Below are 23,495 nucleotides of genomic sequence, written 5' to 3'. Positions count from 1 at the left end.
CCACGAACAGCCAACCACGAACATGTTCGTGAACAGGGCCATGTCCGTGGTTGTTCGTGAGTCCCTGTTCGTGGATGGCAACGAACAACTAACATCATATTCGTTTTTTTTCCTGTTTATGCCCATCTCTAGTTATTATAACTCTCAACTGGTTTGTATCAGACTAGAAGTATTACATTCATACTACCTTTTTCGGATGTGTGTTAGGTCTAAATACATGAAACAGAATGAGGTGGGAATGAGTTGTTTGAGCCCTGAAGCAGTGATGGAATGGACCATAGCACAGACTTAGGGTTACCACCGCCACCACCCCCAGCAGGAGGGGGGGACCAAGCCCTTACCTTCTGTTTGTTCCTGCACGATGATGTCACTTCCAGTGATGGCACTTGGGGGCAATGTCATCGCACAGGCACTGGAGTGCACGCACTTCAAAGCGGGTCGATTTGGGCCACAAACGGGTTCAAACTGGGGTTCAAATCAGCCTGCTGCAAAGTGTGGGAGTTCTCAGGGAGGCACAGTGATGTCACATCCAGGAAGTTACATTTTTGCGCTGCCCTGGGAGTATGCCTGGGAGGCCCATTCCCATGTCTTTCCCCTAGCCAGCCAGTGAGTGTTGGTGGAGGGTGAGGTGTGGGAGCAGGGGATCCCTCACTCCCATCGGAGGACTGGTAACTCTATATGGTTACAGGTTGTGGGGGCTATATTTTCTAATATGATTCCTTAAGTAAAAGCACAAAAAATCCATAAAAGGTAGTATAGGAAAGAGAGCCCTGCTTCGCATTGGGATAGTTTTTCACTTGCCAGTTTTTACAGACAAAATCATTCAAAATGGCATTCCACATCTGAAATCTAAAGTGATACAGGACTCTTAACTTGTCTCAAGATTCTTTCATCTCATTGTGTTAAATGTGTAGACTTTTTTAATAAAGAAGGGAGAATGGGAATGGAGAGAACAGTATGTGAAAAAAATAAAAAGGGAAAGTAAAACAGACAGAAGCATGATTCTGTGAATGAGCCTGGGGGACCCATGGGCTCCCACGCTTCCTCCCTTTCCCTTCTCCCCTTGAGTGGGACAGGTTAATTCCATATTTGTGTTAGGGTTGCTGACCTCCAGCTGGGATCTGTAGATATCCCAGAATTACAACTGATTTCCAGACTACAGAGATGTTTCCTGGGGAAAAATGGCTCATTTGGAGCATGAACTTGATGGTCTTATACTCCACTGAGGTCCCTTTCCTCTCCAAACCCCACCATAATCTCCACCCCCAAATTTCCCAATCTAGAGTTGGCAAGTCTCTATTACTGATCTACTACACAGTAGGTCTCTGGAGGGCCAGCATATAAATGTTCTAAATAGTTTTTTTGAAAAAATATAAACCACAAAAAATGTAAATTCCACAAAAGTGGAATTTTCAGGCTATTAATGAGGAGAAGGAGTGAACTATCTCAAATATTCCCCAGGCTTGTTAACACACTGATATACTCAAAGCATGCTAGGGAGGGAAAGAGAAAATCAGAGAAAGAGAGTTAATATACAATAATAATAAATAATAATAATAAAAGATTGGTCCAGTGTTGCAGGCTGATTGTATAGGTGGGTCCAAAAAAAAGTGCAGGTTACTGATTACAGGCCACTTTGTGCCTCCATGATTGTGTCAACTCTAGCAGTGTGTATGTTAGGGTTGCCAGGTCCTCAGAGTTCCCAGGTGCCCTCCGGTGGCGGGCAAACTCCCAGGGGTTTGCCTCCATGCCTGCTGACCTGCCAGTAGTCAGCAGGAGGTGTCAAGCTTCCGGAGGTTGTCAACCACTGGCAGGCACCACAGGAACACATGCCACACAATGACATCACCCCTGGAAGTCATCACGCAAGCGCCAGAATGCGTGCACATGAAGAGGACCTCACTGCTGGCACAAGGTAACTGTCAGATCCCCCCTTCCATTGGGAGCATATTGGGCCCTGGCAACCCTACGTCTTACCTTCCCAATGGGAGGGGGGCCCTGGCACTTTTTTGTCTTCTTGTGCACTCACAAAGTGTATGCGCACTCCCAGTGTGGCGTGATGATATCACTCCCAGATGTCATTGTGCATGCCCCAAGAGTGCCGCCGCGCTTCACACCAGGCTGATTTGGGACCCAAATTGGCCTGATGCGAAGCTCAGGAGCACTCCTAGGGCCTGCGGAGTGATGTTGTTGTGCCACACTGGAAGTGCGCCTGGGAGGCCTGTTCCCCTGCCTTTTCCCCCTGCCAGCCAGGTAAGTGATGGTAGGAGGCAGTAGGAGGGAGTGGGGAATCCCCCATCCCACCAAGGGACCTAGCAGCCCTAGTATGTGTGGTGGAGGGGGATATCTGTTTATGACGTCTTGGGTAACAGTAAAAAGAACAAGAAAAATTAAAGGCCTGGTTCAGGTAATTAATATCTACCACCATCCCTGCCTGATATGATTGTTTCAATAGTGTATGAGGGACCTTTGGCAACCTCATTACCTAACAAAGGCCTTGGGGAGGTGCAGGTTATATGAGCCAGTAGTGATTAATGAGACTGAAGCAACTCAGAAAAGAATATAGCCAGGTCAGTCCTTTCCACTGAAAATAGTTCTCTTTTATATGATTGTGTCATGGGTTGTTGAAGATGATTTTGAAAACTGTCTCAGATTAGAATGAGCCTTTATGGTGTGCTCAAACTGAGATGGATTACATGGTAGGTACTTATCCTGAAACTTGGCCAAATCATTTGAAGGTAAGGGATTGAGACTGGATCTTACTGAGCCTCTAATCAAGCAAGAGAAGGATATGAAGGCTCTCATGAGTAAAATGGCTCTTTCTCTGAGAAAATCAAGAAAGAACTACAGCTGCCTCTTCTAGCTTGTTCTTAAACCTCCTACTTAACTTCTGGTTTTCCAGCTTGAAGGAAATGAGAAGGTGAAATATGGGGGAAGGAACTGTGAGGTTAAAAGAAGGATTCCTGTAAAAACAAATATAAATTGAGAAAGAGGAAAGCACAAAAATGTGTTGAAAATAATTGGTGTTGCCTGCCTTCATATCTACTATAAGTCATAGAAAGCATGTGGTACAAGAAGACCAACTTGAACTAACGCTTAGAATGCTTTCATATAACCCGACTGAGAAAAATAATTTTCCATTGTATAAACTGTATAAACAAGAAACTTTTATGAACAAGTATTTGATTAATATTTTCAATCCTGAGCATTCTCTCCTTTTTGCATATGGGGCCAACTTATATTTAATAGCTGCATTTATGAAATGAGGTGAATCGTAGTGATTATTTTTAAAACTCTATTTCTATTTTAGAAAAAAATGGTGCAATCTGACATACTGCTTGATCCTTTGTATGTTTATATAAAAATACTTGACGAAATCTTAATACAACATAGCTCTTCTTGAAAAGAAGATTCAGCAAGCTTGGTGAAGTGGTTAAAGTGTTGGGTTAAGATCTGGGAGACCCAGGTTCAAATCCCCACTCTGCTATGTATCTTGACTAGGGTTGCCAAAAGGTCTGAAGGGAAATGACCTGTCCCTTTACTAGAAGCGTAATGGGATGTTCCATGAAAGCTTCAGCTGCCCATTTCCACAAATTATGCCTCTGTAAAAGGGACATACAGCTCTGAGCGCATGGGCCAGAGACAGCTGGATAAGGTGGTCAGCAGGGAGAAATCCTATATGAAGATACAAGAGAGTGGGAATTAGAGTTACCAACTTTGGGTAGGGAAATTCCTGGAGATTTGGAAGGTGGCACCTGGGAGCGTGTGGCTTGGAGAGGGGAGTGATCTCATTGAAGTATATTGCATAGAGTCCATCCTCCAAAGCAATCATTTACTTCAGGGAAACCAATTTCTGCAGTCTGGTTATCAGTTGTAATTTCGGGAGAACTCTAGCTCCCACCTGGAAGTTGGTAATTTTAATGGAAACATAGAATGTAGAGGGGGATTGAACCCAGAGATCACTTGCTCTTAAGCTGAAGAAAATGAGCCTTAGTTGTTGTGGGTTTTCCGGGCTGTATTGCCGTGGTCTTGGCATTGTAGTTCCTGACGTTTCGCCAGCAGCTGTGGCTGGCATCTTCAGAGGTGTAGCACCAAAAGACAGAGATCTCTCAGTGTCACAGTCAAATGAGCCTTAGCCGCATGTTTGGTAAATTAAGCTTATCCTAACAGATAAACCTTTAAGTCTGCTTGCTCAGAAATAAGTCCCACTTTATTCATGGGATTTAGTTACAAGTGCAGCTTTATAGTACAATCCTGAACAGAGTTACACCCTTCTAATCCCAGTGCATTTAGAAGGGTGTGACTCTATTTAGGAGTACATTGTTAGGTGGGAATGTCCCATTGTACTCAATGAGACCTAAATGATTGGACTTTAGTTGTTTTACTGTCTCTTTTTAGTCTCACTGTTACAGCAGCTCTTCCTCTCAAGCTAATCCTATTAACTTTTTTGGATCTGGTGATCATGGCAAGATTTATCCTGCGAGTACAAACTATAGGCTACAAGTCTTTTTGCTCAATATGATCATTAAGCAGAAAAATTCAGTGTATCCACTGTAATATCTTTCTTAAGATGAAGAGAACTTTGGCCTTTTAAGATGCTTATTTATGGATACAACGTGTCAGAGTAAAGTCCAGATAATCACACTGAAAACGCAAAGTCTTGTGAAGATAGCTGACTTTCCATGCTGGAGACAGAGATCTTGGCTGAGCTGTTCACCTGGACTTCAGTAGTCAGCTCAGCAGTCAGCTTCTGAAAAGCTCTCTCCTTCCCATTTTTTATTTAGAACAAGAAAGGTAAGTGTTCCCCTCATTCTGTTATCTATTCCTTTCCTTATCTATTATCAATTCCTTCCCTTTTCTCTGGTCCTAATTTAAACTTTCTTTCTACATTATACATTTAACAAGGAACTTTAAAGCCAGCATGTAGATTTAATTTAAGTATTGTGTGGAGATAAAACATTTGATCCCCTTTCAGACTTCTTTAAATCCCATTGTGAATGTTTAGTTCAATTTAGATTTTCCAAAATTAACATGGGTTTAGATCTTGGGTCAAAATCACATTTTTCATAGTAGTAATAAATTCATTAGCTCATTTTGAGAAAATTTGGAAAGGAAAATCACCATCTTGGGTAGGGATTTCACTTCAGGAAATATTTAAGAGCAATTGTATGGCACACACAAATCCTTCTCTAATGTGATGGCAAATTTTATATCATAATTACTTGGAATGTAATAGTTTGAAGTGGATGAGAAGCAACAAGCATTTTGCTTGTAAGGTAGTTCTGGTATATGAAACAAAGTTAATACTATGGGTTTTGATGTACTTAAAGAATGCTAATGTTTGCAGCTCCAAGAGAAGTCTGTTTTTAAAGGGATCTATTTTTGTGCCCAACTGGTTTTCTTAATTTCTTCACAGGAAGATTTTTACATAATGAGCAATAGAATACCAGTCACTAGAGATACTAGTTAAACTTACAGGATTGAAATCCAAGGCTTCAAGTCCTGCTAATTATCTTGTGGGGTAACTGCTTTCGCCACTAATAGCTTCCTTGCAAGCAGCTATTATTTTGGAATGCTTTAGTTCTATGCCACATTTTTCATTTCAGATGTGATCCAGGAAACATGGCACATCAGATCTGATAAAGGTGAAATGTGCTTTTAAATTGAAACTTTGCTATGCTACTATTTTCTATCAGATGATATCATGCACACAATTGTGTCATATCACACTGACTGATACCATAACAAGATTTAATATCTTCTGTGTGACAGGAAAGTTTTACATGTCAAAGAAGTGGCCTGTCACAAACGCTGTGTGACACATTAAAAAAAAATGAGCTTCAAAAGAGAAAAAAGATTTGTGTTTTGGTAGATCTTGACTGTGAAACCAGGTGTTTCAGTTTCTTTTCAAGAAATGTTCTCTGCAGGCAATCAATCTTTTAATGCTAAATGCCAGTCTCTGTTAGGTTTCCAGCATCCATCTGAGTTACGGGCGTAGACAGAAGAAAAAAATGAATTTGAAACATTCAGTGGGGTGTATTCTACTGCTGTTTGTTCAGTGCAGACTACAGACACGTGCAGAAGAGGTCCTTGAACTTGCCAATTCTCACATGCTTTCACCAGGGGACTATATGAAGCTGATTAACATTAATACAAAAGGTAATAAAAGGACAAATGTGTGTTTGAGAGAGAATAATTTATTTAACTGGCTTTATCATATAAATATGCTCATAGTAGGGTGATTCCTGAAAAATATTTTGGAAGTCAAATATAAAAACTGCTAATGAATACTAATAACTAAATGCTATGCTTATGGATTGTTTCTTGTTATTGTGAAGGTTTTCACCATGTCTGTTCCATGGATCATGTTTTCTGATTGTTATGACTTAATAGAGCTCTAAAGGTAAGTACATTGACAGCACAAGCCTGAGGCCCACTGTGCCACCGGTGCCAGCATGCCCATGTAGCTGCGGTGCTGATCATTCTCACCCTAAGGACCTTTGTGGGAGAGCTATACTGGCGGCCAAATCCAGCAAGGCACAGAGAGGCCACAGCAGGGAACGCACGCCCTGCCGTTCTCCTGACAACCCCACCAGTATCCCCCAATGGCCACGCTGCCCCCATGACAGGCATGCAAGTTGCAAGCAAAGGTGCAGCCAATGTGCAGGCCGTGATCCCCTCTGCCCATTGTCACCCCCACCCCGCCAGAGAGCAGGCAGCCGGAGACCACATGTCCCTGTAGTTACAGCACCTGCATTGAGGTGCTTGGCTGAGAAGAAGCCATCTGGGGGGAGCCCGGGAGAAGCAGGGAAGGCCCTTGTCACTGATCAGGCAGGTCTGGTACTCCTGGACACTGCTGAGGGTGCCATTTTCCTGGCTGTATCACCCAAAGCCTTGCAACACCCTCCCGTGCTGGCATTGCATGTCTCACTGGACAGGGCCAGCCTTCCCCAACCAGCCTCACACACATGGGTGCAAAGGAGGTGGCCCACTCCCTAGACCAATCACCCCTGTTGCCACAAAGGACCTCTCTATGCAGATGAGGGGGGCGTTCTGTTGAAAACTACTCTTGAGCATGCTCTGCTGACACACTCACAGGGTTCTCATTCCAGCAGTTGCTGCGGCTGCCCCATGTCCTCCCACAGCTGCTGGCCAGCCTCCCCATGTCAGGGCGAAAGGGCTGTTCACCAAGACCAAAAAGATCCTTCAGAGATGGTCAGTGGGGAGACCAGGTGTGGGAGGTTTAGCCAGCTTGGGAAATTCTTGGGCTACCTGGTTGGGCCTGTTAACCCAGCAAGTACTGCAAGAGAGTTGGTCCATGCTCACACCACCATACACATGCTCCAATCTCCCCAGACAAGTATTCCATGTGGAAGCACCAATCCAGGGGGAACATGGCCCTCCCTCCACTACCCCTTTTTCTTAGGTAGACTCTGAATTAACGGTCCCAGTTGGAATGGGGGAATGGCAGGCAGCCACCTGTCCAGACCTCCACTTTCACTGGTGAAAAGAAGAACTCCACAGGGGCTGTTCTCCTCTGAGGGTCCCCCAGGGACAGGGGTTCCCCCTCAATGTGCGTTTGTATGTGGCATGGGGACCGGCCACCCTATCGAGATCATCCCCACCCCAGGACACAACAACCATCTGCCTGGAGTCTCAGGCCCCAGAGGCACAGAGAGGGGTTGACAGCCCTCTCCATACACATGAGCAAACTTCACATGCTACCCCATTTGCTGGAACACTGTGTGAGGAGGGGCTGGGTGGGATGGAGGGAGCGTGCAGCAGCAGCCCTCATGGGATTGATGGACCCCTGCTCGAGAGGCCAAGCCACCCAATGGGGCAGAGGTGACTGGTGGATCTTTGGAGCTGCTGCTTCCCTGGCAGCCCAGGACCAGGGACCATCCCCAGGGATGTGCCATGCAGCTGTCCCAGGGGGGAGTGGGGGTGGGATGGAGCTACTGTCAGCTACAGGTGAGCAAACAGGCAAGGAGGGAGTATTTGTTCGACACAGACTTTATTGAACTGCCAAAAGTGAAGAGGACGTCTGGCTGTATGTTGTCAACTTTCCTTGCCTGGAACAGGAGCTGCACCTGTTTGTGCCTCAGTCAGAGCCAAAAGATCCATTCCTCGTGTTGCTATCTCAGGGTTGAGTTGCAGGCTACACAGGAACAGTTACCTGGAATGGGCTCGGATGGCAACAGAGAAGGATCACCAGGGGCTGGAACAGCCATGCTCCTTGGCCTCCCTGACAGGCTGTGACCTGCATGAAGGGGAAACAGACACGTGTGGCAAGGGGCCTGGCCTTGAGCAAGCCACAGCCAGCTCTGCCTGGGAGGGTGTCCATAGCTGGGGGCAGCAGTTCCATCATCACAGGTACTGCCAGCAGTCAGATGATGAATGCCACTCTAGCAAGAATGATGAATGCCACTCCAGTAAGAAAGTGCTCCTCATCTACACAGGGATGTTCTGTCTCAGCGGCTTCTTGGAGCTGTGATCAGGAAACAGTCAAGGGGTTGTGCGCCCACCATCGCAGGGAAGTTATGAGAGTGAGTAGCAAGTCACCCCGATCCACAGCCACACTCTCATTTTTCTGCCTGAGCAGGGGAGCTTGACTGAGGGAGTCTGAATGGAGTCCTGGCATGGGCTGCTAGGAGCCCTGCCCCCCGAAACAGCTGTGTCGATTATGGCTCCCTGATTGACTGCCTCTTTGTCAGGCATGGGCGATGCTCAGCCACCAGCAAGCCTCAACTGCAGAGACCAGTGTTGGGGGGGGCACCAGAGGGGACAGAGAGCAAGCTGGTGTGAACAAGCAAGCTGGAGCAGCTGGCATCTCGGCCCCCTCTTATCTGTTGGTGCACCCTCGCCCCTCCCCAAGCTGGGACTCTGGAGACCTGTAAGGCAACTTGGTTGATGGTTGGTTGTCAGACATTCTGGACATAGCTCTCCTCCCATGTGTGAGTGCAAGGTACACCCTGGTTTTCACAAAGTTCCCCCTGCACACTCCTGCTCCACCACTGTATGCACTCTCTCCTGCCTCACGCTCCAAGTTCCTATGTTAGAGGCTCTTGGGCAGAGCCTCTAGCTGCATCACTACTTACCTGAGTTTTTGGGTGCCCCAACTGGAGGTTATGTAGCATGGGCAGGGGACTGATAGATGACTTGGGAGGGGGCATGGCTACCATGGGGGCATAAGTGGATTGGTCACCATGGTAGATGGCATTCTATACTTGTCTGGGCCCCCTGGGCAGGGATGGGGATGGGAGGGAGGTGACTTTTCCCCCACAATGGGTCGCTATGGGCTACGCAATCATTTTTTGTGGTATAACTTTCTCCTGCTGCAGGGGGCATTCTCGTTTCTGGGACAGCTTAGGGAGCAGACTAATTCACACACACACCCTCTGTGCAAGGATTTGTGTCTCAGTTATGTCCATACCCAGTCACCGTGGCCAAGCACCAGTGGGGGACCCTGGTGGAGAGGCGCCGGGCCGCTGCACTGTCATGGGGGGGGGGGTTGCACCTACTCTTAGTTGGCTTCCAGGGGGCTTTCATTCTCCCCCCCCCCCGATTATTCTGCCCATCATTTACCAAATGATAACTTACCAAGTATAAACTTAACACTTACCATTGTAGCTCATTACTTGGTAAGCATTCATCTGTACTACCCTAGCAACCTGAGAGGACTTCTGCACAATAACAGAAGTCTGGAGAATCAAGGGAGTTGGAAGATTCTCTTAATCGTGTGGTAGGATAATACAGATGATCAGCTTACCCAAATGATCACACACAGCATTGTAAGTTACGGCTTTATTCACCTTTATTCGACTTCTTTATTTACCTCCAAAACAAGTAACAAGGACATGTTTACTCTTTAACAAAATTCAAAGGGTACTGCATTATTCACATTCAAATTAATTTTCTCAGTCCAATTGATTTTCTTACAAACATTCTAACTCAGTAAAAGTGATGTGTCTGTGAATGGTTTTGTATGCTTTGCAGAATAGCCAATTTGGGGAAGTGGGCCTTTCTTTATATATGCCAGAGGAGAATGTATGTGTAACACTCAAAAGGCATCTCACAATAATGTCTGGCAGGGGGTCACAAATCCTTTAATACATCTCAGCTTTTGTCAGTTTTGCCTATAGGGAGAAAGATTAATGATGTGCATACTGTGAAAACACTAGAATGCAGCCATAGTGTTTATTGTCAGGAGATTCAGGATAAACAAACTGCTTATTTAGGTGACATATGATAAGGCTCAGGAATTTATGTTGTTATAATCATTTCTCTGGATTATTTTTTTAAAAAGATAAGCTCTCCAAACCAGGAATACTTATGAAGTTTAGAGGCAATATCAATTTGATTACCACATGCTGGGGAGGGGGTGGGACAAGACCCAAGAGAAGATGGTTATCTTCATCATTCTCTTCTTGTGAGCTTTGAGAAGCACTTGAAGACAGAATGCTCAGTGATGTGAATCTTTGGTCTGATCTAGTCTTTTTTTCCTCTTTTTTTTGCACACCTTATATTCCTTATTTGCTTCTTCAAGGCTACTTTCTGTCCCAAATAAATGTTTCCATTAATTTAAATATGACTGAAGAATACTATGTAGTTTTGAAATGCATAATATATACTTTGCAAATTCTGATGGAATAATAGTTTCCCCCTTTATTTAAGTGCAAGGAGTCATTCTCAAACTGAAAATAATGTCAAGTGTTCTATTCTTTCCCATTAGGCACCAAGTATCCTCGGGACTGCAGTGAAATTTTTAAGTGGTCTGAACAGAGTTCCAAAGATGGCATTTACATCATTCAGCCAGCAAAAGAGCCCATAGGTGTGTTCTGTGATATGCAAGATGGTGGTTGGACAGTGATTCAGCACATTACTGCTAATAGTAGTGTGGATTTTGATAGGACCTGGCAAGACTACAAATATGGATTTGGCTCACTTAATGACAACTACTGGTTAGGGAATGAATATATGCACCAGTTAACCAATTCTCCGAGACCATATATACTTAGGGTTAAACTTGTAGACCTAAATGCTGAAATCAAATTGGGGGAGTATGAGCCATTTCTCATTGAGGATGAAGCATCTCAATACAGGATCAGGCTTGGCTTGTATAAAGGCAGCGCTGCTGATGCTCTGACTCAGGATACAGAAGCCTATCTTCATGACAACCAGAAGTTCACTACAAAAGACAAAGACAATGACAACTACTTTCAAAACTGTGCCAAACTGGAGCACAATGGTATTCCTGGTGGAGGCTGGTGGTACGATGCGTGTGCTGGAGCAAATCTAAACCGCAGGAACGTTATATATTGGCAGAAGGACTGCAACAAAGAGCAAATGTGTAAATATGCCTGGATGATGGTCAGGCCAGCAGATTACAGCCAGGACCATTCTATGGCTTGTCCTGCTCAGAAAAATGAGCTGTAAAAGACACTGCAAAATTAAATCCAGCTCTTCAAGTTCTAATCTGTGGATGGAATTTTCTCTCTAACTTGCATGTAAGAAACAAAATGTTTTACTGAGTGGTTTGTTTTTGGATGTATAAATAAATATCTTATACCTGGTACTGAAAAAAACCAGAAACAAAATATGAGTAATGAGCAGCACAAATTTTTACTATTTGCACTCTAACAGTGACTCCTGAGGAGACAGATCAATATAGGCAGCCATGTTAGTCTGTCTGTAGCAATAGAAAAGAGCAAGAGTCCAGTAACACCTATAAGACTAACAAAATTTGTGGTAGGGTATGAACTTTTGTGAGTCATATAGCTCACTTCTTTAGAAATACTCATGAAGCTCATACCCTACCACAAATTTTGTTAGCCCTTAGGTGCTACTAGACTCTTGCTCTTTTCTACAGTAACTCCTGAGTGATCATCTAACCAAGAAAAAGACTGACATATTATTAATGTACTAGTTGAGGTAATTAGAAAGCATATTAATTGGTTTGACAAACAATAGTATACTTGGAAGGTTACTTGGGCCTACAAGCATAAAGAAAGAACATATACAGTCAGCAATGGGAGGAAAACACCAAGATTAGATACTTAAGAAATGCATATTAATCAGGGAGAAAATAAAACATAGCAGTTACATGTAACTTAAATGAAGTAGGATGGAAAACTTGAAAACTAGTAAAATGAAATGAAAGCTTCAGCTATTTACTTTAGTAATTCCCACTGTTTTCTGTGATAAAATATTTCTCATTTCCTAGTTTTCTTTCAGCCTCAGCAATCCATGCTAACAGTGAGTTTTTCAGCTGCAGCTGTTGTCTAAGAAAGAAGGGAAGCAATTCACTGGGAGATACAAAGCTCTGTATATCCCTTAAACTTAAATGAGATGCTAGAAGACTTGTAAGTGGTCCTGTGAAGCATTTTTTAAAAAATTATTAAATAGCATCTATGACTTCCATTTCACATTAGGACTGTGGGATGGAGCCTAAGCATTTCGACCTGCACTATTACTTGTGACTGCAAATTACCCTCTAGAGTTGTAACTTGGCTATTGGAGGAAACATGGACATCTGATGAAGAGAACTTGATTCTCGAAAGCTTATGCTACAAGAAAATAAAATTGGTTAGTCTTAAAGGTGCTACTGGACCTATATGTTGCTTGTATGCTTCCCTAATGGGGGAGATAACTGCAACGGGGAGCTGTGTGGATGCTGGGGGCGGGGGGAGGATGGGAGAGAAAAGTTAACCTCCCTGCACTTGCCCGTGTCCCTGTCCAAATTTCATGTATTTTGATGTTATTTACCAATTACAAAACATTTGTCAGGTTTGACCATCTCTTGGGTGCTTCAGAGTAACATGGCTGTAGTTTTGAAGAAACCTAATGTTGCTGCCTTGAGATACTGCCAGACTGGATGTGCACATTCAGTGATTCATCATCAAATAAGGAGAAATGGTACCCAATACACATAACTTCCAAGAACAACTCTACTTGTTGATCCAGTATGAATGTCAATGAAACTATTGTTTTAAGGTGGCCATAGATTGCATTGTTTGATCAGAGACTGTTGCAAATTTAGCTCATATTTCCAAAATACTCACACGTGTGTGCACGTACAGAAAACGTGCTATAGCTGCATTTTTAAAGATACAGAATAATATTTACTATTAGTTCTTTTCTTAGTATCAGGTAGGTAGCTATGTTGATCTGCCTCAGAATAGCAGGATTTGAATCCAGCTGCACCGTAGAGACCAACAAGATTTTCAGGGTATACGCTTTCAAGAGTTAAAGCTCCCTGCTTAAGATACAGGGAAGAGTGGAGATCCCTGAGCCTTATATCCTACTCAGGAGGTGGGTGGGGTAAAGCAAAGAAGGGATTCATGATGTAAAGCTCCAACCTTTTGACAGGCATCACATTGGCCACTAATTGCCACCCACCCAATGGTTGTCACTGCCAATGGTCGCAGTGCCACATTAGAGGTCTTCATAAATTCACTGACAAGCCCAAACTGCATGATTAAGAAAATCATCTCTCACAACATGACGTCGCCTACACTGAAAGAATTGCAACAAAAAAGCTTCAGAAACAATCCAGACATCATGATTAAAGAAGCTGACAAAGGAGGAGCAGTTGTCATCATAGATAAACCATTCAGGAGGCTGAAAGGCAACTCTCCAATGCTACAACTAACCACAGACTCCATTCGGGAAGACCAAAGAGAACTAAATAAAATTTTACCCGCACACATACAGGAACAATTCTATATGGACTCACCACAGGAACACGGCCATGCACTTTCTGTCTTCTGCCCCAAATACACAAGCCTGGCAACTCAAAATGTCCTATTGTTTTGGGCATAGGCACCATTGTTGTTGGGGTGTCTAGCTACATTCTCAGACCCTATGCCATCAATGCTCCCAGTTATGTGTGAGATGCCACAGATTTCCTGAGAAAAGTACAATCAGTTTACAAGCTACCAGGTACCACTATTACGGCCACTATGGATGTAGAAACTATACACTATCATCTCCCACAAAGATGAACTGCAAGTCATTAGGAACACCATCTCTGACAACACCACAGCAGACCTTGCTACCAAGCTCTGACAGTTTGTTCTTACCTGCAACTATTCAGATGTGGTGAATATTTATTTCCTCATATCAACAGCACAGCCACAGGCACTCACATGGCACCACAATATGCAACATTTTCATGGCTGACTTGGAACAGCGCTTTCTCAGCTCCCATCTTCTAAAACCCCTGCTGTACTTGAGATTTATTGATGACATTTTTATCTTCTAGATGCATAGGAAAGAAGCAGTGAAGGAATTGCACCAGGCCTTCAGCAACTGCCACCCCACCATCAACCCAACCACAAATTAATCCACATAGGAAGGGCATTTTCTAGACAGTACTGTACAAATACATAGTGGAAGTTAAGAACCACCTTATACAGGAAACTTACTAATTGGCAAACATACCTACACATCTCCAATCACCTTAAACTCACCAAACAATCTGACAGAGGTTTCTCCTGGCAGGATCTACAATAGACATTTTTGGAACTGCAATACCTACCTGATGTAGCAAGAAAACAGCTTGACAAAACCAAAATACCAAAGGATAACCTGCTACAAGATAGGCACAGATGAAACAACAGAATGCTGGTGGTCAGATACCATCTCAGCTTCATTCACTTGTTCATCTTTCAATTTTATATATTCTATCGTCATCAAAGCCCTTATAGTCTATACTTTGGACAAAAGAATAAATGGGCATAAATCTGACATTAAAAATCACCTTGCTCAAAAACCAGTGGGAGAACATTTTAATCTTAAAGGACATTCCACTGCTGACCTAAACTGGCAGTCCTCAAAGAAGCGGGACTTGAGTTCATAGTTCAGAACAATGGAACTCCCAGGGCTGAATAGAGACATAGTATTATTATCTCACTACAGATGCTAATTTATGATCAAGCTGCGTTGTACTTTATGTCACGACTTCCTTCTTTGCTTCACCTCACTCACCCCTGTCCTGACTGGATATAAAAGCTCAATAATCTCCACTCCTCCCTGTATTTGAAGAAAGGAGCTTTGAATCTTGAAAGCTTTCACCCTGAAAATCTTGTTGCCTCTAAGGTATCACTGGATTCAAAACCTGCTGTTATTTTCTCATCATCTTTATTTTCTCCATTTTCTTTCCTTGTCCCAAATTCTGATTATTTCAGATCAAATTAATTTTCCTTATATCATTATTCATTTTTTCCTGTATTTGGAAAACTGTACAGGATTGGAGAAGTATGTAAGCACAATGATGATTTTAAAATTCCTGCTCACTGGCAAATGCACTTATCATTCCTGCCTCCAACAGTTCAATCCTTAGCAAAGCTATACTTTAACAGTTGGCTTCAATGAGCTTACAAAGGTGTAGGCCTATTTAGAATTGCATTGCAAGTTATCTGACTGCAGATTACTCCTGTTAAATGTTCCCCGACTAGGCTTGCCTCTCAGTTCTTTGCTAAGTTCCTCAACACTGGTGGTATTTAAGCAAAGTGGTTTGTGTTTTTATTACTTAAAAATACAGTGGGTTGGGTCTGAAGGTGCCCTTTCACACTCAGAAGGTAACACAGAAAAGCTGTGCTACAGCATTGCACAATAAACTAAATCTAACAACGCTGTTCTGCTTGTACAAGAGCATGCACAACCTCTAGCAGAAATGTAAGAATTGATATAGAACTTATAGCACTTGGTGCTTCCACAAATGTTTTTAAACAATGTTAGGACTAAGAGCTTTTCCCCTTCCAGTCAGAACTTTGGCTCCATTTCAGTGACATTTTATACACAAGAATATCATTCAGTATGGTCTAGTTCTATGTTTGCTCAAAGATAAGCCCCATTCATTTCACAGAATGACAGAATATTAGGAGGTGGACCCAGTGACTAATCTCTGGGCACTGATTAATGAAATGTCTGCTGTAGTTCTTTGCCTTTTCTTTTAAGAATGTTCAGCCCCTAGGAATCTGTTATTTAAAAAAAAAGATTCAAAATGATCAAATATATTTGAAATTATGAACAAGCCCATTTAATATAATGTAATGTAATCTAGAATAATTGTTTAGCATTCCTATGCATTTTACCTTGAGGTGTGCCCCACTGAATTCAACAAGACTGATTGCAGCTTTAGGTAAATAATGATAATGTGGGAGGACGTAGCCCCTTGTGCACAACAGTTCTGTTTTGTCCTTTCTCCTCCATTCTTTTCTAACAATGTGTAAAATGTTCGTCTAGAATGGTCAAATTTCATTTAATCCAAAACCTCAGAGGATTCATTCGATCATATTGTTAACATTGATCTTTTAAATCCCCCTGAAGCATATGGAGTCACACCTGATGTTTTGTGGGAGGTTTGGAATTAAGTCCTGTTGTGCACATCTCTGTTTGTATGTACGTGTTTACACAAGGCACAATCCAGATAAAATTTGCATATTTAAAACCTCACTGGTGTCAGAGGAAGAAAGTTATATATGATAAAGGGTCCGTTCAGTCAGTCAAAGCACTTGAGGGAGGGGGGAGGTCTGTACTGCTTCAGAAGGCAAGTGAAGAAACCATGTCTTTGAGTGTTCCTTCATGTAAAAATTCCATATGCATAGTCAGGGAGATGGTTAGCCTAGACCCTTTCTGAACTTCTACGGATGGGATTTTTCTTTGGACATTTTTACCCTCATCTGGCCTCTGACATTCTACAGTGCTACAAGGCAGTGCCAAGTAGTTTTTCGTGCTGCATATTTTGATTGGCTTCAGTCATGACATCCAGGCATGATATAAAATCTACCATTTCCCATAACTTAGTTGGGGATTTGAATGGGCACAGAATTCAAGTCAAATACATATCTCTGGACCATCTTGACCAGATTTTAACAGTTACTGACTTGTGTCATCAATATAAGAAGGAAACTACCTCTGGATTAAACAATGCAAACTAGAACACTGGGAAGGAACAGGAGTGAGAATACTAAGTGTCATGTCCCCCAACCAACTGCAGTAGAATCCTGGCTACCATCTGGAGCCACCTCTTGATCTTCTGCATGGGACCAAAGCTGGGGAAGCAGAAAGGACTGGCACTTCATAAAACTTCCATTTTAGCACTCCTTAATAAATAATTATAATCAATTCTAAGAAGAAACTCTCCTGGGGACCTACATCAGAAAATTACTTCTAGGTCTACTATATAGGGCTACTGTTGAGGCTCAGCTATGAAGACTTGAAGCAACAGAGTTTCACTTTGATCAGGACTCTCTTTAGTAAAGGAAGACATTACATCAGACAACTAATTTGTGGTGTATGTGAAGTCCTTCTTTGATTGGAACTTATGTGATTGTCCTAATAAACTTGCAGTCTCAGCTTGCTCTGCTGCACTTTGCCTCTTGCATCTAAGTAAGTGGCTATTGTATCCATGTAAGCAGCATTTAGCCTGATAGCACCTATTATATATTCCTCACCTTTTAAGGATTTAGCCCTCACTCAGTCACCACCCGTGCATGATGATGATGATGATGATGATGATGATGATGATGATGATGATGTATTCATTTGTAGTCCGCCTTTCTCACTGAGATCCAAGGTGGATTACATAGTGCAACTGAGATATTGTAAACCCTGGGCAATGCTGGGGAGGTTTCACAGGGTGTTATGCAATATGTGATTCTGCACTATTCTGGAATTCTTATGTGCTTTTACTGACCACCTGAGTATGTATATGGAAGCATCTTCCTTGGCATCTTCTGCAAGGAATCTCTCACTCCTGCTTCAGGGATGGATGAAGCTGGCATGGGAAGGAACCACATAAATCACATATGGGTGGGCTTGGTTCTTTCCTACAGACATCATCAGAGTAGTATGGGATCTAGCTACAAAGAAGTTGCTCTTCTTTGTATGGCTAGGAATTGTACACTATTGCTATAGAGCTAAATTTTAAAAACATTATCAGAGTTGTATAATGTTTTTAAAATTTAGCTCTATAGCAATAGTGTACAATTCCTAGCCATTTCAGTTCTCCAAGGAAGCATATTAATATTTTAAATGGGCATAATTTAGAAAGGTTTTATCGTGCTCTTCCTGTTCCTTCAAAACTAAAACAGATTCCCCCTTCCCCTCATTATTTAATTATAGTAAACAGGAAAGCAATAAACACAGTTCATTTTTAATACAATTCCAGATATTTACAAAGTATCCCAGAGTTTGGCAGTGTAATATCTCAATTTTTAGCAGCAATAGGTTGAGCACATACTTAACAGTTACACTTGACTGGTACTTTGGCATCCATCACTGTGAAATCTTATACATCTACTCAACAAACAGACCATAAACATTTAGAAAACATTCCTGTTCAAGAGAAACTAGTGATAAGAATTACTTCCCACTTAACTTCAGTAGTAGAAGGCAAAGCTTTTTCATTGCAGCTAGCAGAAAACTTTTACAGTCTTACATATTTTGCCATTATTACATAGCTTGTGCCACAGTAGTGCACATTATTAAAACCAAGCACACATATCATACATATATGTATGCTTGATCAAATTCCGAACAAGCCAGGAAGAAAGCATACACTATACACACAAGATGCTCTGATGGTGCTTAAAGAGAATAATCAGTTTTCTATTATAACCTGCACTTTCCTTTAACAGTTATATGCAAAAGCACCAGAAACAATTGTCACAATACAAAATAGAATCAATTATATTGAACCCAAAATATACATTTTTCACATTACTGTACAGATAGTTTAAACAATATCTAATCCTTCTTCATAAGATGGGGAATCTTTTGTAAATAACTCATTCCAGTTACTTACAGTGCTGTTTAATTCCTTATCTATGGAGAAACCTTTCCTTTTCCACTATATCAGCTATTACTGAAAGTACTTAATGAGTTCATAGGAAGCAATGATAAATATATAATTATATTCATGAGATTTACTGTGCTGTCTCTGAACTGTGCAACATGACGTTTCACAACTCTGTTATAATTACCATACTAAGCTATATGTGGATGATGCAACATGGGGATGAACCCTACACCCAAACTGTGCAATTGTACATTCTTGAAATTAGATCAAGATACATATTTTGTGATCTTTTAGCTGCAGTCCATCAAATTATGATTGCCTGAGGATTGCAAATCAGCTAAAGAGCGGCAAAATTGAATGTATCCCATGAAAGTGTAAATCCTGGAATTTTTTTTCAAGACCTGCTAGTTGTGCTTAGTACTGGATTTCATGTTAGTGTGGGATTGCAGCCTTAACTCCCAACTCAGAGCCTGTCTGTCAGTGGAACTCCTGCAGGAATGGTCTTCTCTTTTTGCTTCAATGGAAGGGCCATTTCCATATAAGCAGCATCCCACGGCATGCACAGAACTGTCCTCTTCACTGAATTGAATAGGGAAATTCTTGCCAATAGAGAGCTCTCTGTGGGCATTCAGTCTCCCAGGTCTGCCTGGGAAATGAATGGATCAGGGAGCTAGAATAGAATTTCTAGGCTTTTAACATTTAAAAACTTGAACTCTCTGTACCCTTGTATACATAACAATTTTCATACAGTTTTGTACATTACAATACTATTGTGATTTGTGCCAATATTGGTATATTTTGATAGCTGATTTTGACTTTAATTCTCCCATTGCTTACTGCCTTTAACTCATTACATCCTTATCACTGCTGTAATACAACAGCTATGTGTCATAAATTCTTTTATTTATGTACAGAGGCACTGAAATACCCATCCAATAAACATTTTTCTTTCTCATATTATAGCAGAAGGGACATAGCTACAGCGACTTGTAGCTGATGCTTTGTGGACTATTGCTGGGGATTAAGTCATTCAACTAATGACACGAACAGTCCTAAGGATAGAGAAGTAGGTATTTTGAATGTTCTCTGACTGTTGTAGTCATTTTGTTTGACAGAACCAGATGATGTCATGATGATCCATGGAGAAAACCAACACAAACCCAACATAAAACATCTATAAAACTCTCGATATAAAGGTGCAGTGTTAAGTTCTATCCTTACAATTTAAAAATACACATTTTACAACCCTGACCTGTTTCATCTTTAGAGATACTGTTTCATCTTTAAGCAAAACCAATCTTTTAAAATATGAACTGGAGTCTCATTACAATTTAGAGACTAACAAGATTTTATTCCAGCATATGCTTTCATGAAGCAGAACCCACTTCTTTAGGTTGTTGGTGCCAGTCCATGAAAGCTTATGCCAAGATAAAATATTGTTAGACTATAAAGGGCTACAAGATTCCTGTTTATTTTTGCTGCAATAGACTAACAAACCTCTCAAACTGTTTTAATACGTTATTTTTAAACAGACTGACAATCCAATTAATTGATTTCTTACATTTACTTTAAAGGCTAGAGAATAAAATTCTAGTCTCAAAACAATTACCAATCAACAAATCTAATGGCAATCAATACCTTGGAATGAACCTCATTTATAAGTAAATGAAGATCAGATCATAACCTAAGGCTGCAATACTCAATACACGTTTGGATGTCCCATAGAAATTGAGGGGATGCTGTTCAAAAGTCGAGTCAGTATAGAAAATAATGTGCCAACTGCATGTAGAGATGTGAAGCGCCTTATTTGTATATGTATTTAGGCCCATAGGCCGAGACAGCATTTGGGATGGTGATAAAGAAGTTAATAAGACATTTTATCTTTTTCTTAGAAGCCATACACCGGATTACAGTCATGAGAGGTGTAGTACATAGAGTCAGTTCTATAATCAAAAGTTCAAACTAATATGTTGGATTAAAAAAAATCTCCTTCAGAACCATCCAAATATGGATGAACAAAATTCAAATGGCAATCAACTTCTAATTTTCTTTACAGCTGGCATTAACTTCTCTGACAAATGTTTGTATTGTAATTGGCTTCTCCATTTTCAAAAGACATCATACTGTTTATTCCCTACAAGCTTTCTCTCTGCCTCTACAGAAAAAAGAATGACCCAAACATAGTAGCATTGCAATTAACTCCAAGAAAAAAAAATGTTTACTGAAATCTTTAAGGTCTCATCATTTTATTGTTGAACCTTCGGATTTTACTTCCTTTTGCTTCTACTCAATTAGGACACAGTTTTGCAGAGGAAATAATGCAAGAGTTGTTTCATTGATAGCTATAATTAAAGCAGACAAAGCTTTAGACATTTTAAAAGGAAAGTACAATGTTACTTTCCAGGTAAATGGACCTGATGACTTGATGGGTCTATTTCATCACTAAACGACTCATTAAGATCCACTATTCTATATCTGGCTGAAATGTGGACAGGAGACTTTTCTATATCAACATTAATACTGTTTCATTTAGTATAAAAATGTTCATTATTGTGACTGCTCTTCATAGCCACAAGGATCTATCTATCATCATCACACAAATTGTGCTTCTTGTGTCTCCAGACATGCAAAGCAACAACTTTATAAAGAAAGACTTGCAGCCAATTTACAGTGCTTGGCCAAGGTCAATGATTTATCAAACTCATTTAATTTAAATTTAAGGCAGCTTTGTATTACCCTGCCAGTATAATTTTTCTTCCATTTTCTTTTTCTTCCACTGACAAAAGAGCAACAGTTTAAAGGTTTTTCTGAAAGTTTTGTTACAGAGCGCATAACAGATTGGATTAACGGTACTATTCACATAGCATAACCAATAGCCAAGGTGCCACAATGTTGGAGGAATACAATCTGAGCAGAATGTGGAGACCAAAACCATTATATTGTAGGGCGTCCAAGTGATTATGAAAGCTAGAAGAATGGCACTTAAAGTCTGGGCTGCTTTACGTTCCTTTATAAGAACCATTCTTTTTCTTTTAGTAAGTTGATTGTTTATATTGGGATCCATGCTTTTGATGGAAGGATCCTTGGATAAAGAAGCAGAACAAGGAGAGATTTTTACTTTTCGGCAGCCATTGTTGGTTTCTGGGGTACCATCAGCTTTAACCACCAAGCGGAACTTATAAGCTATACATTTGTTACTCTTTTGAACATGGCCTTTGGTTGGCGTTAGAAAGTATTTCTGGGTTTCATAGTCTGTTTCCCTAGGCTGGTCATTGATAAAAGCTTCTCTTTTCTCCTCTTTATGCTCATCATTGTTGCCATTTACTGGGGTCTTATAAGCTACTTGAAAGACAGAATCAGAGGTGTGTTTATCCTCCTCTTCTGAAGATGCATAGCTGCTGCAGGTGGTTAGCTGGTCCACCTTAGACCAGTCATTACAAGTATTTTGGATCTGAGACACTTTTGCTGTTGCAGAAGTACTTCGGCTAGATGATGACCATGAAGCCTGGCATCTTTCCCTTTTGACCAAATTTTGTTGCTTGCAACTGAAGCAGGACTTTAGCAGAGCTTTCTGAGGCTTGATCATTTCAAATTCGGCTACTGAATTGGAGCCTTGAAGTTCAGCTAGGTCCTTGGTGCGTTTTTCAGTCTCCTTATAAATACGGCAATACAAAATTGTCATCACTGAAACTGGGATATAGAATGCAGCAATTGCAGTACCAAAGGTAACAATGGGTTCATACAAAAATTGTATCTGGCATTCTCCGGGTGGAACTGTTCGTTCCCCTACAAAGTACTGCCAGCATAAGATTACTGGTGCCCACAGGACAAAGGAAATTAACCAAGCTAGACCAATCATAATGCCAGCCCTTCTGGGTGTGCGTTTAGCCCTGTAGGTCAATGGTCTTGTAATAGAAAAATAACGGTCAAAGCTGATAACTAGTAAATTCATTACTGAGGCATTGCTAGCTACATAATCCAGAGCTAGCCACAAGTCACATGCCAGACTTCCAAGAGACCAGTAACCTATTAATATGTAGGATGTATAAAGATTCATAGAAAATACTCCAATGATAAGGTCTGCACAAGCAAGACTGAGTAAATAGTAATTGTTTACTGTCTTGAGTTGGCTGTTGACTTTGAAGGATATCATCACAAGAACATTCCCCACGATGGTTATTAAACTTAAAATGGCTGTTACAGTAGCAATGGTAATTACTTCCCAAAGACTATGTCCTTCTAAATGTTTGTGGTTAGCAGCTGTACCATTGGTTGAATTGTTATATATTTTTTCTTCCATCGTTTTCCTTGGTGTGTTAACATCAGGCTTTTAAAGGTTACTCTAGATTTTTCATCTTATTTTGAAGATACTTTTTCTATAAGAAAGAAAGAGAGAGAGAGAAAGCTCATGAAACAATAATCTGATGCTGTCAAATTTATTTGCATAAGAATATTGTTAAACTATGGTATAACTTCAGTTTTAATTAAATTGAATTTCAAACATATTTTAATATTCTGTGATCAATTTTTACATACAAAATAGTCACCTTTTATCAGATATGTTTATTTTGTATTGACTTAAAAATATTATGAATTACTTTTTCACTTTAAAAATCCACAATGCAATTTATAGGAAAACTAAATTACAAAATAAATAAATAAAAATTACCAAAGGCAAAAAATACAAACA

General features: G+C 41.1%; 2 protein-coding genes across 3 annotated transcripts; one reads left to right on the top strand and one right to left on the bottom strand.

The window, feature by feature from the left end:
* Positions 1-4,681: 4,681 nt before the first annotated feature.
* Positions 4,682-11,578, top strand: LOC129324737 (fibrinogen-like protein 1-like protein). Of its 2 annotated transcripts, XM_054972120.1 has the most exons (4): positions 4,682-4,794; positions 5,607-5,645; positions 5,967-6,159; positions 10,733-11,578. In XM_054972120.1, the coding sequence occupies exons 3-4, from the start codon at positions 6,012-6,014 to the stop codon at positions 11,434-11,436; spliced, it is 852 nt and encodes a 283-aa protein (XP_054828095.1). In that variant the 5' UTR covers positions 4,682-4,794; positions 5,607-5,645; positions 5,967-6,011; the 3' UTR covers positions 11,437-11,578. The 2 variants fall into 2 exon arrangements, with proteins under 2 accessions (XP_054828095.1, XP_054828094.1); XM_054972119.1 differs by lacking the exon at positions 5,607-5,645 and having other exon boundaries at positions 4,704-4,794.
* A 9,943-nt stretch (positions 11,579-21,521) lies between these two features.
* On the bottom strand, positions 21,522-23,105 carry CHRM5 (cholinergic receptor muscarinic 5). The gene has a single exon (XM_054971873.1). The coding sequence runs from the start codon at positions 23,103-23,105 to the stop codon at positions 21,522-21,524; it is 1,584 nt and encodes a 527-aa protein (XP_054827848.1).
* Between the last annotated feature and the right edge of the window lie 390 nt (positions 23,106-23,495).

This window comes from Eublepharis macularius, chromosome 2 (genome assembly GCF_028583425.1).
Source record: "Eublepharis macularius isolate TG4126 chromosome 2, MPM_Emac_v1.0, whole genome shotgun sequence".
In the NCBI taxonomy this organism is placed as follows: Eukaryota; Metazoa; Chordata; class Lepidosauria; order Squamata; family Eublepharidae; genus Eublepharis; species Eublepharis macularius.
This window is presented reverse-complemented; position numbering and strand designations above follow the sequence as displayed.